Genomic DNA, 20824 nt, shown 5'->3' with positions numbered 1-20824 from the left:
TTTAGAGACAAATATCAAATGGCCTTCGGACCACTGTGTGTTACAGTGTGAGTAACTCCAGACCATCGTACTAATAGTATTTACACAGAGGTGACAGTATGAAGACATCCCTCCACAGATAAATGACAGGCCTTTACACTCATCTGAAATGTCGTCATAGGTGCTGGTGTCAAACAGGTTTCCGTCTCCCATGTGGGAAGAGTCTTCTCTTCCTGGCTCAGTGTGGACCCAGCTGGGTTTGGTGATGGATTTCCTTCCACAACTGGAGGAGATTAGTCTGATAAATTACAGCTAAACTCCCCTGTTGGCTAAACCTGGTTTACCGCAGCAGGAGACAGGCTGCATTCAGAGCTGAAAATGGAGACAACAGGTCAACACTGCCGGATGAAATTTGGGAAATGAGCAGTATTAATGTTGTGATGCAAATTACATATTTTTGACACAAATCACATATGCAAAATTCTTCTCAGATGAACTGGATAATGTCCGTTTCTGGTTGTGAACAAAAAAATAGTGAGAAACAGTTAAACTGGCTCTGTTTGAAGCTAAGTGATGACCACACATCTCCTGTTGCATTCACAAAATATAGAACACGAAACCCTCCAGACTCATTCCAAGGTGGTTAACCTTGCAGTTGCACCTTATGCATAGCCTAAATCAGTTTCTTTTTTTGTGTTACATATTTTGTAGCAGTTTGTTAACGCGTGAAACTAAACCAAACACAAGCTCCTTTGGACAAGTTGCATTCTTTTATACAAGAACTGCAAATGGAGCCTAAGGTGAGATTGTTTTGTCATCTGCTGTTTCCAAAGTCTACAGAGCTTTATAGAAGAGACAAAGAAGTGTCAAAGCAACTGTTTGGGGTTTTCAGCCTGGACACAGCAGAATTTAAACTGATGAAATTAATTAGATCTTTTTCGCTTTGGTTCAACTTAGGTGACAAGCAGCTATCACGGCTTATTAGCTGTGTTGCCTCATGCATCTTTATTTAACCATCTCTCGGAGTAAAAACTGATGCGCAAAGGAGGAATGTACGTAATATGTAATAAGTATTTCTTGCACACAACCCTGCCAGCACCAGATTCCTGTTTACACTGGTCAAGAGACTGCTCTTTCCATGGTTTCAGTATTTATCTGTATTTCATTTCACACACCAGGATTATCTTTTTTACTACTTCCATTTTTCTCTCTCTCTCTCGCACGCACACACACACACACACACACACGAACAGACACTCCACACACTCATCAGAGCCCGAGTCCCTGGAGGTTCCTTTAATGGAGGCCTTGTTTTCGGTGTGTGGCCTCCTGTACAGATCAATTAGACCACCAGAGCTCTTCGTTGCATCCTAAATTAACTAAACACATAAATACATTTGGCCTGGATTCAGCCCCATGGCAGACATTACGTACAGCAATGCCATCTAGAGACTTTAATTAGTGCAACACAGACTCATACACACACACACACACACACACACACACACACACACACACACACACACACACACACACACACACACACACACACACACACACACACACACACACACACACACACACACATTTACATCATTAGCTCTCATTAACCAGCAAACCCTTCCCATGTTGTACTTGGCTCTGGCTCTCATGGGGACCAATCAGATTACGTTGCTTTCCATGTTTGGGAAAACATAAAACATAATTTGACATTGGACGATATCTATCTGTCTATCTATCTATCTATCTATCTATCTATCTATCTATCTATCTATCTATCTATCTATCTATCTATCTATCTATCTACAAGCACACCTGGATGTAACAGAGCCATCATGAATGTCATTGTCAACGTCAGTTGCAGTTTTATCTTTCTGCCATGAGAGTAGAAAGTTTGTCTTTACTGCACAAAGATGATAATGATGAAAGATCATAACAAATAAGGTTTAGCACACTAGAAATACAAACAGAACAAAACATATTTGATGACAAAGGCAGCAAGTAATGACTTTCATTATCAGTTTATCTGCTGATTATTGTCTTGATCAATTCATAAAATGTCCATCCCATTTTCCCAAAGTATAAGCTGATGTCTTCCGATGCTTTGTTTTGTCTGAGACAGTTCAACAGTTGTGTTCTGTTCTGATGCAGCAAAATGCTGAGCTGAACAAAGGTGTGGTGTGCTGCATGGCTGAAGTATTGAATTACATTAAACTGTACATGTGTATCTGATGCATTTGTATGCTGCTTTTCTCGCTTTGTGCCTGAAGAACATCTGCAATGAACCAAAACATTACAAACAATTAAAGTCACCACGGGGACATCGTCTCTGTCAAGATTCTTCTTTCACTGCTCACTTGGAGAATTTAGGTCATTTCTCTCTAAGTATGACTGCTAACACTACAGCGCCACTGTATCACCGTCCCTCCCCAGTCGGTTGCAGTGCGTCATCACAGACAGTTGTTGCTCACGGATGCTTTAGCAGCCCTGCAGTAATGAAATCTGAGCACCTGTTATGGCAGGATGACCTCAGCTCAAACACCCAACCTGCTGCAGCTAAATGAGGATAATGATGCGTCTGTCATGGTTGTTTGGGCGCTGGTGGTTGAGTTACAGTGCAGGAAAGTTTATTTGGTTCTTTTCATGGAAAAGCAGAATGAACGACATTTATAACTGGATGATTATGATTGCTTGTTTTTCTGAATGATTTGCTTCGTAGGGGTGTTTTGGAAGACACTGTATATTTCTATCCTGGATAAATTTATTTTATTTTATTCTGCTTTTTCTTTTTTGCAGTACTGTGATTCATATGCCTTCTTTTGCACTGATGTGGGACAGTACCTCTTGTACAAAGTATGATTGTGCAATGACAACGATAAGATAAGTTTTATCTTACATTATTACTCCCCAACAAGCTAATTACTCTTGTGACCCAGGTGGGACTTGAACCCACAATCCCCAGCTCCGGAGGCTGATGCCTTATCCATTAGGCCACTGGGTCAGGCAGAATCCAGTATTGCTGTTTGTCATCATGCCTAGAAATTGACTGCATTGTGAATTAAATTGGAGGGAGACCATTTAGTTTGTTTGTCATTTAAAGAAATGTATTCAGTAATCTAGACGTAACAAGTGTCTGAAACATATCAAAATAGTGCTTTTTACTGCATGTTGACATCACAAAATAAATAAAAATAGTTACACTTCTGTCTTCACCTGTTCCAACTTAAACTAATAGAAATTATGTTTTCAAAGAAGTCCCCGACCCAAAAATCTTGTCTACCATCAATTTCATAAAATGTTTTTGTCTGAAATCAAGTGGCTCTTCATGGAGAGGGACGGGCAAAAACTGATGTCACTTTCAATCACTGAATTCATTTTGAAATACAAAGATTCAAAGCAAAGGGTAGAGGAAAGGGAACAAGTGTGAGTCAGAGAGGGAATAATGAACGGGGAGAAATAATAACAATAATCTGATTTATCTGTTTCATACCTGTGAACACACTCTCTCCCTTTTTGTGTTTTCTGTCTTATCTCTTCAACATTTCGTAGATGTAGATTCAATAGATAAAGCACTTTCTCTTTCTCTCTCTCTCTCTCTCACACACACACACACACACACACCACCCAGGGAGCTCCACTGATATTGTCTGGGAGAGTTAACTCGGTCAGATCATACTGTGTCGTTGTGCGACATCCATCTTATCCATCAGCACCTGCACCACCCAGACTCCTGATTCACCCCTCAGATATAATTTTTCTTGACCACCTTTTGCTGAATTTGATTTCTCAGATGCAGAAGGAGTTACATGATACAGCGCAGTGTGTGGTCTGTCCATTTGTCTGTCAGCAATATGAAACTTTATTCTACATCAGACGTTCCTATTGCACAGTAGATGACCTGATTACTTTGCATAACCTTGCAGAGGATGAATATACATTATCAGCATATATTATAATGTATTATTACTGTACTTGAAGTAAAAATCACATTGTATTTTTTTAAACAAAGCTACTTTCAGAACTATTCAGATAATAAAATAAAAGAAAAAGTAAAAATAATAATCTAATACAAAAATTGATTTTAAATAGTTAAATAATCATTTTCTGAGTCTGAATCTTGGTGTGACTTTAAACAGTTGATGGTAATTACTCACCACTTCCCCATATAAATATCAGCTCATTTATTCTTAATTGGGGTGACAGTGATTCTCTCTGCAACACTTACTAATATCCTTCACATTTAACCATGTTATTGAGTCTGAAAGTCAAGTAAACATCCCTGTTTGAACTTTACATTGCCTTTGTATTCAGACCTCTTGTCACAGATTGACAGTTTATATATACATTGCATTAATTTATTTAAAGTAACATTAATAGAATTTTACATCAGCGCACTGTTTTGTTTGAGAAACTCACATATTGTACTGTAGTACAGTTCAGTTGTGCTGAAGATACCATCCACAATTAACAGACAAGGGGTTGAAGCTGATGTCTATTCTGACCTCTTACTTTTACCCTCTCTGGATGATGACAATGAAGAGTGGTGGTTTGCAAAAGTGCAGTCTTTCTGGGAAGCTTGAAAAATTAAAAACGTGTTGTTGACACAAAGTCCAGGGGAGAATGACCAGACTGGTTGGAGCTGACAGAGACTACAGTAACTCAGATCACCACTGTTAACAACAGTGAAATCTGAGGGTGCAGTGGGCACAGGCTCAGCAGAATTTTTAACAGCATTTGGCGTGAGCAGAATCCATGGACCAAACATACCTTGTGTTAACAGTCTAAGGGTCTAAAGTCTAAGGAATTAGAATATGCACGATGTATATGTAGATGTACATGCAGATATTGGGAGTAAAGAGGAACTGAATGTGGAGCAACTGAATGAAACGACCTTGGTGAAGGCAGCCAATCGGATCTGTCCTCTCATGCTCCTCACCGCTGATTGGCTGATTCGTGGAGGAAGAGGATGTCGGGACAGCAAAGATGTCCGCGCAGGTTTGAAAACCCGCTGTAGCCAAATCCGCAGTTTGGCTCCCGAACCGAGTTGTTTTTATGTCGTCGCCGGTGGAAGCTCATACAAAAGAAAGACAAGGACTCCGCGACAAGAGCCAGACTATTCCTTATTATCAGGTTAGTGGTCAATTTGTCTCAAATCCAAAGCTAGCTGAAGCTAACGTTAGCTTGCATGCTAATCGAGCCAGTGAAATCAACAGTACTGTACGTGTGTTTAGCGTTAGTATGCTAATGCTACCTTGCCCCACATATCACTTAACAACTGCCAACATGTTTATTTATTTTAGTCACAGCGTTATATTCACTGTCAAACACTGAGTTTTGTTTTAACGCAGTTTTAAAGTTGTCAGATGCTACATGCTAGCAATGTGTTAGCATGTAGCATGTGGGAGAGTCAACTGAGAGTCATCTGTCAGTCAACAGCAGAATGTAAAAGCAGAGATAATATTCCGTTAATAATGCAAGTTGTTATTTAGTGAATGGAGGTTGTAGGTTATGTTGTACCGGGGCTTCTAACGGAACCGTGTTAGCTAATGTTTAGCCTGGTTTGTACTGGTAGTCAGGCAACACTTACAGCTGCATGCCTAATCTGCTCACTATAATCAAGTTGGCCTGAAGAATATGTTTAGCTTAAAGCTGTTTAAACCTGTATATAACAATTATTCTCATTACCAGTTAATCAGTCAGTAATTTTCTGACCATCAGTATTGAAATATTGATGGTAAAAAACTAAGGAAAACAGCAAATAATCATTCTGGAGTCAGAGAATGTTTTACTTAGAACTATTAATCAGTTATCAAAATAGCTGTACAGTGGTCAGTGAACTGAAAGAAATTCTTGCTTATTTGTTTCTTCATCCCATATTCTTCCCAGAAATAATGCTGATATCTGTAACTCATGTCGGAAGTCGTGTATGAAGAGACAGCCACGATGATTGCCGCAGGGGAATTGCAGTCGTTTGTCCCGTTTGGCCGCGAGCACTGCAGGAACCATCCAAACGCCTTCAACCTGCAGCTCAGAGAGCTCCAGCCCGCCTCCGAGCTCTGGTCGTCAGATGGCGCCGCCGGCCTGGTGGGGTCCCTGCAGGAAGTTAGTCTGCAGGAGAGAGACAGGGTGCGGTTGCATGGCATTACATGGCTTTTTCTCTGTGGTACTAATGTTCCAGTCATATGAGCAGTTCTTTGTGTAAAACACTAAAGAAATTAAAAGCAACAGTAGTGCACAAATAGAAAAATAGGCAGTACAACAAAAGAAAGTAAGGAAAACTAAAATTTCTTTTATCAAGTGTGTTATTGCTTTAAAACTTTAAAATGTTTCTTGCATGGCACTGAGTATCTTTGTCTTTGTTTCTTAAAGTGACATAGTTGTACCAAATTTGCCAAAGTAGTTGCATCACCTCTTACTCATGAAGATAGTATTTGCATATAACTAAGTACAGTGTGTATTTTTTGTTCAGTCCTTGTTGTGTTGACCTAAAGGATGTGTTTTGATTGGTAGGAATGCTGGCAACTTAGGAAGGGCTGCAGGGGAGTCAGGGAGGAGGATGTGGAGTTTGAAGAGGAGCTCTATGCAGCAGGAAATGTGGTCGTCTGGAGCCAGGGCAGTCGGACCCAAGCCTCCAGTGTATACAAGGCCTTCACTGTTGACAGCCCAGTACAGCAGGTTGGTTAATAAATCCTGTTTTCAGATTGAAAGCTAACTGCAATGCCATTCTAGTGTCTCAGGATGGATCTAAGAGATTCTCTTGATTTTTATAAGAAAAAATGTCTGTCTGCTTAACCTTATTTCCTTTTGAATCTCATTTTGAATTCGCTGCCAGTTAAATTTCATTCATATTCCTATATAACACAGAAGCCATGTATGTGACTCAAATAATAAGAATAATTTTCTTTTGCCCTATAAGGAGGGACAAAATATTTCAAGCAGTCTTTTATTCTGTCTGCAGGCCTTATGGTGTAACTTTGCTGTTCCTCAGAACAAGAAAGATGGTACAGTATCATTAAAAATTTGAGAATCAATTATTATTATTTCAAGTTTTTATTTTTTTATTTTTGTTGTAGTTCTGTTGAAAAAAGAAAATACACTATCTTGTGTTGTTTTACAGAGGAAGAAGAGGAGCAGACAGTGTGTATTGTCCAGAGTACCTGTGTCAATGTTCACACTGTGACTGGGAAGGATTTTATCTCACCACTACCCTTCCAGGTGAGTAATACTGGTGGAAAATATTTTATTCCACAGCAGAAGAGTCCGAACTCATAGATAAATTCAAAGCATCTGTTAAATTTCAGCTATTTGGACTCATGAACCTTTCATCTTTTTCCTGTCTTGTCAATTTCCAATGGCATAAGTCACCACAGCCCACCCAGTTTTAATGAACATGTTAGCGATGTGTGCAGGTTACATACTTGAAGTTAAAGTGTTTCCCCATATTAATAGTCTTGTAACTTTAGTGTTCAGAAGCATGTTGATGCTCGCTTTGGGTGAGCGAATGAGTCACAGCATCAACAAGCAATTCTGTGTAGAAAGTCACAACCAGAGTCTTATAATTCAACATGCAAAGGTGCAACATCCGTGGCAGTTTTAAGCGTTCATGCTCACTGGCTTTTATATTCCACTGAGTAAATAGTCCCTAACTCTATCTTTTCAACATGCTGGATTCTTGGTGGTGTTAATGTGTGTGTATTAATGTGTGTCCACCTGTATGTGTGTGTGTGCGTGCGTTAGTGAGTGTTAGTCAGATTAGTGATATTCCCCTGGGCTGAGTTATTGTCTGGCTAACTAGCAGTAATGGAGAATTTGGATCGGTGACAATGAGAATGAACCTCATCTATATAGGATTTCTGTGTTTGTGTTTGTGTGAGACATTCCCTCCTGTGTTTGTGTATGTGCTTGAATAAAATGAGAGCATGTGTATGCTTGGTTGGCCGCTTTTCTCCTCTGTGTGGGTCTGGGCGTGTGTGTATGTGTGTTTGTACACATGCTAATATGTTTTTGAGAGTGCACATACATTTGTGTATATGTCTGTGGATCTCATTAGTGTGTTGCACAGCAACAAGATGTAATTTCATTCAGGGATGTGTTTTTTTTCCAGTAAGTTGTAGAAACAGCGTTTGTGGGCTGCTCAGAGAAAATTATATTCTGCTCCTGTGTTTGTTTTCCTTGCTTGAGGCCTGTGAAGGTGGTGACGAAGTGTAATGTGTGCTACTAGTGGGAAGAATTGACACCCACACTCATTAAATGATTGAAATGGTTAAAAATGCAAGCGGGCTACAGGCTGATGTAGTGAGCACAGTAAGAAAATCCTTGTGAGAAGCTGTGTGACATTGCTGGGGTGCCCATGACAGTGAATCCCTTGAGGTTCTGCTCTCTAGTTGATCCTTCAGCTCCATTTGGAGGTAGCAGAAAACACCCATAGGGCTGCAAGTAACAGTTATTTTCTTTATTAAATAATGGATTGGGTTTTTTTTTTTTTTTTCAATTAATCTGACTGTTTGATCTGTTAAAACTCAATAAGCAGTAAAAATTGCCCATCACAGTTTCTTTGAGCTCAAAGTGATGTACCGTATACACATTCCTGGCTAACAGTCTAAAATCCTGTAAACCTCAGTTTACTTTTACAAATAACATTTTGGCCAACAATAATAACCTAATATTTATTATATAACATTTTTTGATGAACGTCAGTACCTTTGTTTATCAGCAGTCGTGATGGGTCAGTTTAAAGGGAAAATGCAGTTTTGGTCTTTCAAGTAACACAAGCTCCATGAAATGGCGTCTGATCAAGTAAAAGTGAAATTTTCTTATTATCTCACAATAATAACAATAACAGTATGTTAATCATGTCTCTCCTGTCCAACCGATTGTTTTCTCCAGGTCTCAGATGTCTGGGCGACCAAGTTTGGACTTTTGTTGGAACGGAAAAACACAGTGACTGACGCACAGCTAAGCCCCCCTGGGTAGACACCAACACTGTGCATGCACAAGCTCACAGCAACGAACAACCGCATGACACACAGATAGAGCCAAACACCAATGAGAAGTGATGCAGTCACACACATCTGAGCTCAAAACCTGAACAAATGTGTCTACGTTAAAGGCAGCCTCTTAGTCACACACTCATGTACACACAAACTATTGTCATTTGGCTGGATATTGAGGCACTGAGCTCTTTTTTTTTCTGCAGGGAACCTCTGCCCACAGTGTTCAGCATGTTGCATCCTCTAGATGAGATTGCACCAGTGGTGTTTAAGCCTACAGGTATGACACACACACAATCACACATGCTTTCTGTCTCTCTCTCCCTGAATGAGTAATTGCCATATTTTGATCTGAATCTGTGTGTGTGTGTGTGTGTTTTCCAGGCCTGTTTGATGGCTCCCGAGTACAGTATGCGTCTGACTCTACCATGAAGATAGTGTTCAGCTGCTGTCAGCCCTCTATAGTTGTCTCCTATGACACTGTACAGGGAATACACTCTGTCTGGGCCCTGCGCAAGGTCACACATGATGTGAGTGACCTCACACACATACACACAACATCACAAACACACAAAAGACTCTACCTGTCCCTAACCTTGAACCTCTTACCTCCATCAGGAGCGTTCTACAGTCCTGCGGTGTCCGGCAGAGCCAGTCGGCACGCCGTTGGGTCTGATGGCTTCAGGCTTCCTTACCTCTCACCTCCGTAACATCTCCCGTCTGGACTCCCCCGGTGGGAGTGGGACGGCTGGGCTCGGTCCTGGAACTGGAACAAGGTAATGAAAGTGAGGTGAAAGCGCCTCTATCATGTTTGCAATTATTATTAAACATTTATGTATGTAAGAAATCTGTTGTCTGACTCCGTCCTTTGTTTTCTAGTTGTCCTGTTGGCACGGGCTCTCCTCTCCACTACAGCGCTCTGCACAGCCACCAGAGCAGGATCATGACGTCCTCACCGGGAATACACTCCCGAGTTCATTCCCCGAGCATATCCAACATGGCTGCCCTCAGGTGAGTCTGACTTATATACAGTGTGTGACACAAATGGACAGGACAGGCAAAGGTGCAGACCCAGCCCCTAGCTGAACCTTCCAGCTTGATTAAGAATGCACTAAGACCGTCAAATGTAAAAGCTAAATAAGTCCTTATTAGCACAACTGTAAAGATCAAAAATGTGTAGATAAAAAAAGCCACAAATTCTCTTCCACCGTCCTTCTGTCCCAGCCGTGCCCACTCTCCAGGCATGGCGGCTCCGTCCTTTTCAGGCGTGGCTCGTTTCAACACGTCTTTCCACAGCCCGTCCCCAAGGGGACACCATGGTTTGTTACCCTCTCCCAACAGCACGATCAATGAGACGATGCTGGTCCCGGAGATGGAGCCCATCATACCTGACCTCTGCATAGAACAGCTGTGGAGTGAGACGGTCACTGCTGGCTGTCACAGGTAATTACCAGGACTGGACCCTACTGAAAACAGATACGGAGTCCGTGCTGGCCCATGATTAATTTATATCGGCGACTTACAATTATTGAGAGTGAATCATTGATGTTTTATTTTAATGTGATTTCAACTTTGTGTCTTGAAATTGGTGGCCTTTATTCTGGAGAGTTCAGTAATATAAAGCTATGTAGTTTTTAGAAATCCAGAAGTGTATTGACCTGTTCTGTTAATGTCAGAGCATTTTCTTTTTAATGAAATTGTAGTATTTTTGTAGTTAGGTACTTCTCAAACACACTTTTTGTGGGTTTTTCTGTCACATGATCGGCCTCTGACTTTTTTTTTTTTTTAAGAAATACTTTCATTGTGCTGTTTGTTTCTCACGTGTTTTTGTTGCCGTTCTGCAGCAGTTTCACATGAATCTTCTTTTTTTTTTTTTGCGTTTGCAGGGAGATGAGCAGCCAGGCGTCTAAAGTATTCCTGACCTCTGACGTCTGTGAGAACTGCTACCTCTGTTTCCTGGTGGAGTCTCATCAACAGCTCAGGTCAACAAAGATATGCAATGTATTCTTACACAAAGCGTATTTGGAATAGACACTAGCATGCACGTGCTTTATGTGATGGAATATAGGGGTCCATAAATAAAGTCTGGAAAAGTTATTTAAATCTGATGGTTCTACAGAGCAGTCAAAACAGTTACTGAACAATTCTTAAGGAAACAGTGATTGCTCAAGTACGTAGAACATTGGACAAACCAAGCAAAATAGTTAAATGGTAACCTTCTGATTTTTTTGTCGACATTTCTATTTACAATTTAACATATTTTTCATTGTTTCCCAGGTGTGTGAAGTTTATTGAGAGCAACGATACGTCTCAGCTCATCTTCGCCTCTGTCACCTCCATCCCTGCCAAAGACGCAGAACCTCTGCAGGTACACTGCAGTATCTAGGCTTAGTAAAATTTACATAAAGGAGGCGATGGTTAGTCACTCTAAGTTTCTTAATCAGTACCCACACAGTCTTTAAGTTTATGATTGACTAATGATAAACTCAGATACCTCCAAACAGCTGTTAGTCTGACATTTGTATTTCTTTGACACTGCAAACTGAAAAATGATTCTAAAAATATTCAGTATGTTGGGTCTGATTTCGGAAAACAGTGGCACTATGAACATTTACAAGCAGACTCCTCTGCTTCCATTCTGTCTCTGTATTTGTGATATGGTTTGCATCGCTGGTCCGGGCTGTAGCATCAGCGCGTTTAACGTCAGATCGTTGTGTGGGAAGTGTGAAGTTATGAACATTGCGTAGGAGGCTTTACCGTATCCTCTTTAATGGGTCTGGATGTTTATGAGCTACATCTGATATAATTAGGTCTTTAGATGTTCCCATTACTTACAGAAACCAGTCTGTGTATATTTAGCTAAGCTAAACCTCTGCCTCGAAGGACTTCATTGAACGTCATCATTAGATTCATCAGACTTGTGTGTGAGACATGCAGAAACAGAAGTTATGCTTTAAAGTTTTGGATCTTGAATTTCAATTCCAAATTTACATTTACAGTTTTAGTTTTTCTGGAGAGGATTTGTCTTAGGTTAAGTTTTATGTTTTTGTTTGAATTGATACAATGATTTCTGAGGTAGTATTATCCAGCACACACAGTATGAACTGGAAAGAAAACATGAATCCATGGGCTCATTAATGTGTACATCAACAGACGTTTGAGAAAATTTACTCTGTAAAGTTTTAACCTTGACAGCTAATCTCACCTGTGAGTAAAGAACCTTGATCTAATCACAGGTATTAAACTGGATGTAAACCATGTACTGTATGTTATAAACTACTCTCAAAACAAATACCTAAAGTCAACTAACTAACTGAACAGCAGCATAAAAAAAATATCAGTTTAAAACCATAAAACTTTGGTCCTCAGAATATAGATGCCATGCTCGTTCTGGAGGCCTGTGGCAGTCTGGTTCTCTACACAGGAATCACAAGGGTAAGGATGGACTCGAACCTCCCACGCTTAGATTTGTCCATCCCACAGTTTGATACACAACCGTCTTTACCGACTCATAACGATGAGATTGCTTTCTTGGTGTTCCTCTAGGTCAGTAAGGTGTTTGTCCCTGGACTCCTGTCGCCCACCTTCAGCATGACCAACCACCTTCCTCACCTCAGCACGCCAGTGGAGAATGTTAGCACGCCGGCTAACGCTGGCAGTAGGCACCTCCAAAGACTTGATGAGGTACTGCCATGGGTTGTAAACATATTTTTCTTTGCACATTGATAGATTCAGTAATTAGATTTTGGTTTTTTTTTTTTTTTTTAAATAATGCATTCTTAAGTTATCTTTGCCCCTGTGTGTTCTTCCTTGTGTTGTCTGCACACAGTTTTTATAGTTGTAGATATCAGTTTCCCTCCTTGCTGCCATCTGACAAACAATTTCCATAGACCAAGATAATCTGTCACAGTAAACACGGAAGCTTGATTTGGTTTCCTGTTTTATAATTACTCCATTCTGCCGCTCGAAATAATCAAGAAATGATCTCAGACACATTACACCTTACAACCTGGATTGCTACACCTGTGTTTTTGATTTATGATCTATTTTTTTCCTTCCGTTTCCTTTTTTTTCCCCTGTCTCTACTGTTCTCTCCATTTCTTGCCCTCTCCTCCAGGCCGTGATGCCTTCACCAGTGTCAGAGCTGAGGGGTCCAAACATTAAACACCATGAAGCTTCATTTTTGGAAGATTACACCTTCCAACAAGCCATGCCCTACATCCACGCCTTGCGAGATCCCGTCTGCAACCGGGTCACCCTGGTAGGTTGGTTTGTGTGTGTGTTTTCAAGAAGACAAACAACTGACTTTTTTTTTTTTCCTTAACTTCAACACTGTGAGCTGTAGAAATGCTTGGTACTAAATATCAGATAATTTTATTCAGGTGCACCAAATGCTAATGGAGGTTAGGACAGATCAAGTTATCAAGTCTTTTGTTTCTTGAGAATTAGAAGTTACAAGAAGTGATCTGATCTGTAGTTAGTTTAAATTAAGGCAACTATGACTGAAAATGGATTTTGAAAGGATGAAGCATGAATCCTGCCAATATTTGTTGTTTCTTCCAAATTCTCTTTCTGAATTAACTGGAAAAAGAAGAAGAAGGATTTGACTTTTTTGGAAATGCTGTCATATTGGTCTGAAGCTATCTACTAGAATAATATTCTGAAAAACTTTGAGGCAAAATATAAGGTCTTGTATTCCAGAAAAATCTCGCTCAATTTTAAATCTGCAGTGCTTTAAATTGCTGTTTGTGAAGTCTGGAAGTTTTCAAGTGATGGTAGTCATGTGTCAACACTCATCACAGTTTGCTGATTGATCCCGTACGTAACCTTTGAGATTGAATCAATTCTTTAGGGACAAGATGTGGTCTGATTTTGAGGAGGGGCTGTTCTGGTACATACTGCAGAAACTAAACAAAAAAAAACATGCTGGACATGAAGGAGACTTAATGTTAATTTGTGTTTTTATATGTTTTTCATATTAAAACCTCCTGTTGTTTTACAGTAGAAAATATAAATGGAGGACCACTGCAGCTGTTATGATCGTTCATAGAAAAGAACACAGCGAGAGTCTCCCTCAAGGTGTTTCTAGTCAGTGATGTGTGTGTGTGTGTGATTCAGGTCCATTAATATTTGTGAATGAAAGCCACAATGCCATGAATATTTCTCTGTGTGTTTTTCTGCCTTGTGGGTTAGTCCTGTCAGACTTGGTAAAGGCAGCCTCTTCTCTAACAGAACGTCACTGTTTCTTTCTTTCTCTCTCACACACCCGCACGCACGCACATCAACAGAAGCCACCCTGTGCAAAAACAGTGTTGTTGATTGTTCGTTTGACTCCTCGATGTGTCAGTCTGGACACTAATTGTTTTCTAATACAGCTCGTTGGACTTTTCAAACTCTCTGTGTGTTGTCATGTCGAGGGTTTATTTTCTCATCAGGGTTTCTCTCTAATCAGTTCAGCAGTGTTGTGAAATAATGACAGAAACAGGGCCAAACCTGTTGGACGTTAAAGTAACAAGATGTTGGGGGTCTGTTCTTCCTTTATAAACTAACTATTCAGAAATAATTGAAGTAATTATTATTGTGATTTCTACCAAAAAAGAAGGACTGTGCATTCATGGTTAAAATATACGATTCAGTAGTTTTTCTAGGTCATGATGTTTGCTTGAGGTCTGCTTGTGGAGATCTTGGAAATGTCTGCGGGTTTATATCAGATATGGAAAGTCTTGGAAATTGAGGTTTTAAAAGTGGAACATTTTTGTCAGTACCATAGTATAAAAAAACTATCCCAACTTCTTATTTCCTGATATGCTAGACTTGTTTTTACTTTTTGTCAGTGTGAAAAATATGTAAGACTTCCAGGATTTCAATCTTGCCTTCATTTTATTCTTAAATCCTGTTTGAGAGGAAGCACACGGAGTGCAAAAAAAAGCATAAACAACTTTTTGTGTTGGCTGCTCAAATAAATATACACAGGAGTGTATATTTATTTGAATTACCATGGAGTCAGTGTAGGTCAGAAATGTCATTCATTTTTCAGGCATGTTGCATTTGTGGCAAAACCCCAGTCAGCAAACACCTGCTCTGGTATTCATTGCCTTGTGATGAACAATAGGGCTTTTTTATTTTTGATGGCGTGATTCCATATAGATGCTTCAGTTTCAGGGTCTTGGTTATTGTGCATGCTGTCACACTGTCATGGCTTACTGGAACATTTGAAAAGAACAGAGTCATTGTTAATGTTTTTGGTAACACCTGTGCTTTTCCTCCAGTGCTGCTCCTTATTCTGCTTTCCTCTGTAGGAATAGTTCTAAATGTAGGATTTACTGTCGTCGTAGAGCTGCCACAGCACTCAGCTCTGCTTGGTGTAAGAAACAAAGATGATCTAGTTGCTTTGCGCTGACATGAAATTGAAGTGAAGGTGTGTAAATTGAATTTGTGTACAATCTCTTTCTCTGTCTAGGAACTTAACAGTGGCACAATGCTGCGGATCTCTATCCCAGAGATCGCCACTTCAGAGCTGGGTAAGACAAACACACATTTGTACTTCATAATGAGCTACTCTAACCCAAACCTACTTTAACCATAAGCCTAAAACCAGGTCTTCACTCCGTAAGGTCTGTAATTCAAACTGGTCTTCACAAAGCATAGCCATACAACTACACACACACACACACACACACACACACACACACGTAAGCTGGATCCAGAAAGGGATAGAATGCATCCAGTGTGCAAAGATCATTTTAAGCCCATCCATATATTGTGATACTGCGTCGTCGCTGCTGTTGGTCAGTAATATTTTCTGTTGTTAAAATGTGCACTTTTTAAGTGAGACCACATACGCACACATGCACACACAGACACACAGATGGCTGAGTCAGAGCAGTTAAGTCCTGTAAATTAGGTTTGAGAGCTGCCCTACGTTGTTATACTGTGACATATAATCTTGATGTATTGAGGATGCCATTACAAGGCAGACACACACACACACACACACACACACACACACACACAGCATCACACTGTTAATGGTTAAGCCAACACATCAGTGAAGTTTCAGTGTGTAGCTGTGGGCGAGAGAAATCAGATGCATGTGTGTCCATGTCATTTTTTTTTTAGTTGAATTCTTTTAGCTTCTTTTTTTCTTAGTTATCTGTGGAAAACATGTTAGTGGACTATAAATAAATAGGACTTTACATGAACTCAGATTTTTATTATCTCCCTTTGGAGCTTTGTGTTTTACAGAGGGATGTTTAAATTTGCCCTTTAAGATATGTAAATAATTAACTACTCATGGAAAATATTAGAATATGGGTATTGTGTGGGAACCTCAGATATTTAGCAAATTAACCCTCACTGTGTTGGTTTCTTAGGTCAATAAAGTTCACGCCTTTTCTTTAAACAGACAGCTGCTAAAAGAAAGTTTAAAGTAGAGCACAAAGATGAATGTCTGCTGTTAGTCAGTAACCTCATTCATGTATACGTTATTATTTGTGCTGAGGTCCACAAACCTGATGTTAAAGTTAGTTCTCAGGTCTCTACAGTGATTTTTCTCTCACTTTAAAGGCTAATTTTGCTCCTAAGCCATTAACATCCTTGTGCAGACCAGTAAAATTTATTTTCTAAAGCAATTAATGTTCAAAGTCAGTTATCTGAGCTTTGGAGCTTCTTAAACAAACATGACTGAGGAAATTGCTGATGCCAAAAAGCATAAAAATGTAAAAATATAGATTCCATTTACGTAGTTTCTTTTTAATAAACAGATTTGCGAAAAAATATTTTCAAACCATTTTTCAAGCCTTTTCATTAACCATGTCCTGTTGGATGATCATTCAGTTACAGTTTTATTTTAACATTACGTTTCCTCTAAATGTTTGTACCACACTGCCATTCTTATTAAGGACAGTATGTGTTAGTCAAATATTTATATCTTTGTAAAGTTTTGCTTTTCCACTTTAAACATTTTGATGTTTAACAGATAATTGCTTGTCTAAAAGTTAATTCAGCTTGTAAAGTGGAAAACCTCTGAAAATGACTTGCTATTTTACTTTCTAGCAGTTTCTCTTCAGTAAAAGAGGCCACCCTTTTTTTTTTGTTGTTTTGGGTCTCAGGGTCTGTTCAGATCTCGACATCTGCTCAGACCATGGACCTTGAATAAATGAATGAAGTTTCTTAATCACCTTCAGCTTTTGTGAAAGCTCATATTTATAAAAAAAAAAAAAAAAGCCTTTAAAGCCTTCAGCGTCACTAAGGTGTGTGTATATGACTCTGCCTTGTGCGTGCCTGCCTTTGTGCCTTTGCCGTGCATGGCTCCCCATTATTTAGTAATCGATCCTACAGACGAGGCTTCGTCGCTCTAATGAAATGGCATTTATCCACCTCTTCCCTGACCTTTCCCACTCTGGATGTCCAATTAAGACAGCCTGGTGATGTTGATTAGGAATCTGATTGGTCAGAGTCGTTAGAAGGCACAGTAACACTAATTACTGTTGTTGTCGTGGTTCTTTTTTAATTTCCTCTTTTGTTTTCTGATCTTAAGTAGAAGTTGAAATGAAGAGTTTTCAAACATTGTTCATCCTGACAGAGGAAATGGACGCTCTTCTTTTGCAAAGTTCTTGTCCAGCATTCATACATTTGTTGGAAATAATTTAAACTCTTTCTCAACCAGGTATCTGAGTTTTCTCAGCTGATCCAGACATTCAAACCAGCAACCTTCCTGCTCTGAGCCTATTTCCTTAACCTCTGGACTAGACAAAACCCTCAGAAATTAAAATTACATCTTGTATTTCTCCATTGTCACATTTCTGTTCCTGTTCTCCTCTGATTTATTTCAGTGAGGAAATGCCTTCAGGCGATTCGTTTAATTCTGCCCAAGGAAGCTGCCATGAAGGTTTGTGGAATTAGTTCTGGAAACACTGCAAAGAAAAAATGCATCAAACCTCTGCCGGCATGGCATTATCTATTGGTCAATAACCAGCGTAGTTGTTTTCTAGGTATCCTGTGCATATTGACCATGTAACTTTGTGCAGAGAGCCTCCTCAGTAAGAGAACCAATGGTGCAATGCAACCATATGGTCTGTCTACTATGAGAAGCAAACATTATGCCAAGCTGGCATCACGAATTTTTTTTTTTTGACAAATACATTTTCGTTGTGTTATGTAATATGACAGAAATCTAAATGCATATATTTGCTGGGGTAAAATACATTTGTGGTAATGGAGTAAGTCATGTTACATTTGATTTCAGGTTGGCTTATTTATTAATTCTGTAAAAACTGTTCATGTCATCATTCAGGTTTTGGTAAAATGGTATAACATCTACAACGCCCCCGGCGGTCCCAGTGCCCATGCAGAGTGGAACCTGTTTGTCACCTGTTTCATGACGTTGATGGGCTACAACACTGAGCGTCTGACTTGGACAAGAAACGTAAATCACCTGTGGAAATGTTTTCCGTTCTAAACCTGCAAAAAACCTTGTTTTAACTTTGATCGCTAATTCACGTGTCTTGACCTTGCTGCCTGTCCTCCCCCTCTCTTTCCCCAGCTGCATTTTGAAGTGCCTCTTTCTCCAGTGATTGCAGCCAAGAAGGCTCGTCCCTCTGACGGAGGCTCTGATGAGGTGTGTGACTGAAGTATGATCTGTTGTGATGTTTGTGGCACAGTTAACACCAATCACCATCTTTGATGTCAGGTTTAAGGTAACTTGTAATCTCTGAAGTATGTCACAGCTTTGTGGGAAAAGAATGGACTATACAGCATTTCATTTGGAGCAAACGCACTGAAAAAGGAAAGCTATGTTACTAGAGTGGGTGTCAAAAAAGATAAATACTCTAAATTGACACGACCACCGTGAAAGGTGAAGCTTTTCTTCATTCTATCAATCCTCATTATCTCAGCTTCTTTAACACATAACTATATTATAATAGAAATAATGTTTTTTAATAGCATTAATAGCAAGGTTGTTTTCCAGACATTTGATAGTGATAGAAAAGGTCAGATGTATGTTTGAGAATTAAATTTTTTTACTTGTGGCTTCAGCTTGTCAGAAAGTTTCTAGGGTTTGTAAAGAAATATGATGTACTGTAGATGTACAGTGTCTGAAATAAACATGTGACATAACAGTGTAAATAACCTGTAGTCTGTCCTAAAGTCCTAATCAGGCACACATTTTAAAATATTCCTGATTAAAGTTGGAGGGTTGTTAAGTAATCTCTGGGCTTGTGTGTGTGTTCTCATCAGGGCAGAACATGACTGTCAAATGTCAATCAGCTGGAGGCTGTGCTATGTGTGTGTGTGTCTTTCTGCGTGAGTCAGATTGAAGCATATTGTTGTCCTCGTCAGCCCGTGACCTCTGAGCCCTGGGTCTTACCCATGATTCACCATTGAACTTAAGCTATAGTACATGTATGTGTTTTTCTGATCTGTAAACAGCTGTTTACAGAATGTTCCATTTCTTTTGATGTTAACACATGCTGCTATTTCCTCCCATCAAAAACCAGATCTTCAGATCTTTTTGCTGTACACAAGGCTTTTTATTTATTCATTCTGTTTATTTGTGGTTATATGCCCTGTGACCAACACAATGGCTGGTGAGAGATTTAACCCACCTTTTTTTTTTTTACACTCTTTTATCTCTGTGTCCTCTCCGTGTAGGACTGGGACTATGTGTTGGGCTCTCATTACCACCGTCAGATGAATTTCCAGCCTGTCTGCAGTCCAGTGGACTCCAGTGGCTCCAACAATACTCTCACCACAGAAACCGAGAGCCTATCCTCTGTATGTAACTCGCTCTGTTTATTGCATGTTGTTTGATTTTGTTTGTTTGCTCTGCATTTTTGGGGTTAGACCATGTTGGATATGTTGCACTTTGTTTGGATAAGACTTGATGTTTCGCTGATGCAGCTGCATCTTTCTCCATGCCTCCTCTTCCTCCTACTCTACGTCCCTTTTCTTTATCTTCCCTCCTCCTCCTCCTATCCATGCATTTGTGCTTATAAAACACAAACACCAAAAAAAATAAATAAATGCATCGACACGGAAACCAATTGGCCTTCTTAAGTGTGTTGTGTACGTACACGGTCAGTTTGATACAAATTTACTGCTGCGTCATACATTACCTGTATCTTGCATTATCTCTTCTGAACACTGCTCTCTGCCTTGCAGCCATAACTCTTCCCCCTCTTCTCTTCTTCCTTTGTCCTAGGCGTCTGCTCCCTCCAGTCCATCTCTGAAATTGGACAGTTCAGCTCCTCTCTTCCCCCACATTCCTGCACTTTTCTACGTTCTCCATCTGCTCTATCAGGAACTGCAGCTGGACGAGCTGCAGAGAGCAAGAGCCTCATCATTGGTCTGTCTGCTGCAGCAGCTGGCCAGGTAACCACTGCTGCACCGTGTGTGTGTGTGTGTGTGCGTGTGTGTGTTTTATGTCTATATTAAGCTGCTTTGAGGAAAGTAAATAGCATGTGTCTGGAGCAGGTTGGCCACATGAACAGAGTGTCTGTACTATGAATAGCAATTGCAGAAAAAGCAAGAACTGTTGCTTTAGTACATACATGTTACAAAACATACAAGAGACACGTGACATTCATTAAAACAAAGAAAACCTGGTCTGCTTTCCCACTAGCTACTTTTAACTCTTACCATGAGAAGAAAAGATGAACACATCGTTCATTGTTTTCATCGTTCATTGTTTTCACTTGACAGCCTGAAGTGACTGGTGTGATTGGTGGCAATGGTATTAACAGAATAGGTGGAGTGGGAGGGTGAAGCGCTCTACAGAGTAATTGGCCTGTGTTGGTTAGCATGTGGGATGTTGTGAAGTATGGTGAAGTTTTTTTTTATACTCTTTCAAGGCT

The 20824-nt window shown here is 39.9% G+C and overlaps 1 protein-coding gene and 1 non-coding gene across 3 annotated transcripts in view; one reads left to right on the top strand and one right to left on the bottom strand.

The window, feature by feature from the left end:
* Positions 1-2907: 2907 nt before the first annotated feature.
* On the bottom strand, positions 2908-2980 carry trnar-ccg. Its single transcript has one exon. It is a non-coding gene; the product is annotated as a tRNA-Arg (tRNA).
* A 1977-nt stretch (positions 2981-4957) lies between these two features.
* The window catches only part of anapc1 (anaphase promoting complex subunit 1), a 51410-nt gene continuing 35543 nt past the window's right edge, over positions 4958-20824 (top strand). For both annotated transcript variants that reach the window (XM_041050262.1, XM_041050261.1), the window contains exons 1-22: positions 4958-5109; positions 5866-6105; positions 6490-6654; positions 6938-6980; positions 7097-7194; positions 8866-8948; positions 9176-9249; positions 9354-9499; positions 9588-9745; positions 9849-9980; positions 10194-10412; positions 10856-10951; positions 11247-11337; positions 12339-12404; positions 12516-12653; positions 13087-13230; positions 15430-15490; positions 17804-17859; positions 18265-18396; positions 18514-18588; positions 19623-19745; positions 20173-20342. In XM_041050262.1, the coding sequence (XP_040906196.1) occupies positions 5890-6105; positions 6490-6654; positions 6938-6980; positions 7097-7194; positions 8866-8948; positions 9176-9249; positions 9354-9499; positions 9588-9745; positions 9849-9980; positions 10194-10412; positions 10856-10951; positions 11247-11337; positions 12339-12404; positions 12516-12653; positions 13087-13230; positions 15430-15490; positions 17804-17859; positions 18265-18396; positions 18514-18588; positions 19623-19745; positions 20173-20342 (2486 nt within the window). In that variant the 5' untranslated portion in view covers positions 4958-5109; positions 5866-5889. The remainder of the gene's footprint in view (positions 5110-5865; positions 6106-6489; positions 6655-6937; positions 6981-7096; positions 7195-8865; positions 8949-9175; positions 9250-9353; positions 9500-9587; positions 9746-9848; positions 9981-10193; positions 10413-10855; positions 10952-11246; positions 11338-12338; positions 12405-12515; positions 12654-13086; positions 13231-15429; positions 15491-17803; positions 17860-18264; positions 18397-18513; positions 18589-19622; positions 19746-20172; positions 20343-20824) is intronic.

This window comes from Toxotes jaculatrix, chromosome 11, assembly GCF_017976425.1.
Source record: "Toxotes jaculatrix isolate fToxJac2 chromosome 11, fToxJac2.pri, whole genome shotgun sequence".
Classification (NCBI taxonomy): Eukaryota; Metazoa; Chordata; class Actinopteri; family Toxotidae; genus Toxotes; species Toxotes jaculatrix.
The sequence above is the reverse complement of the archived record's forward strand: the minus strand, read 5'-3'. Positions and strand labels throughout refer to the sequence as shown.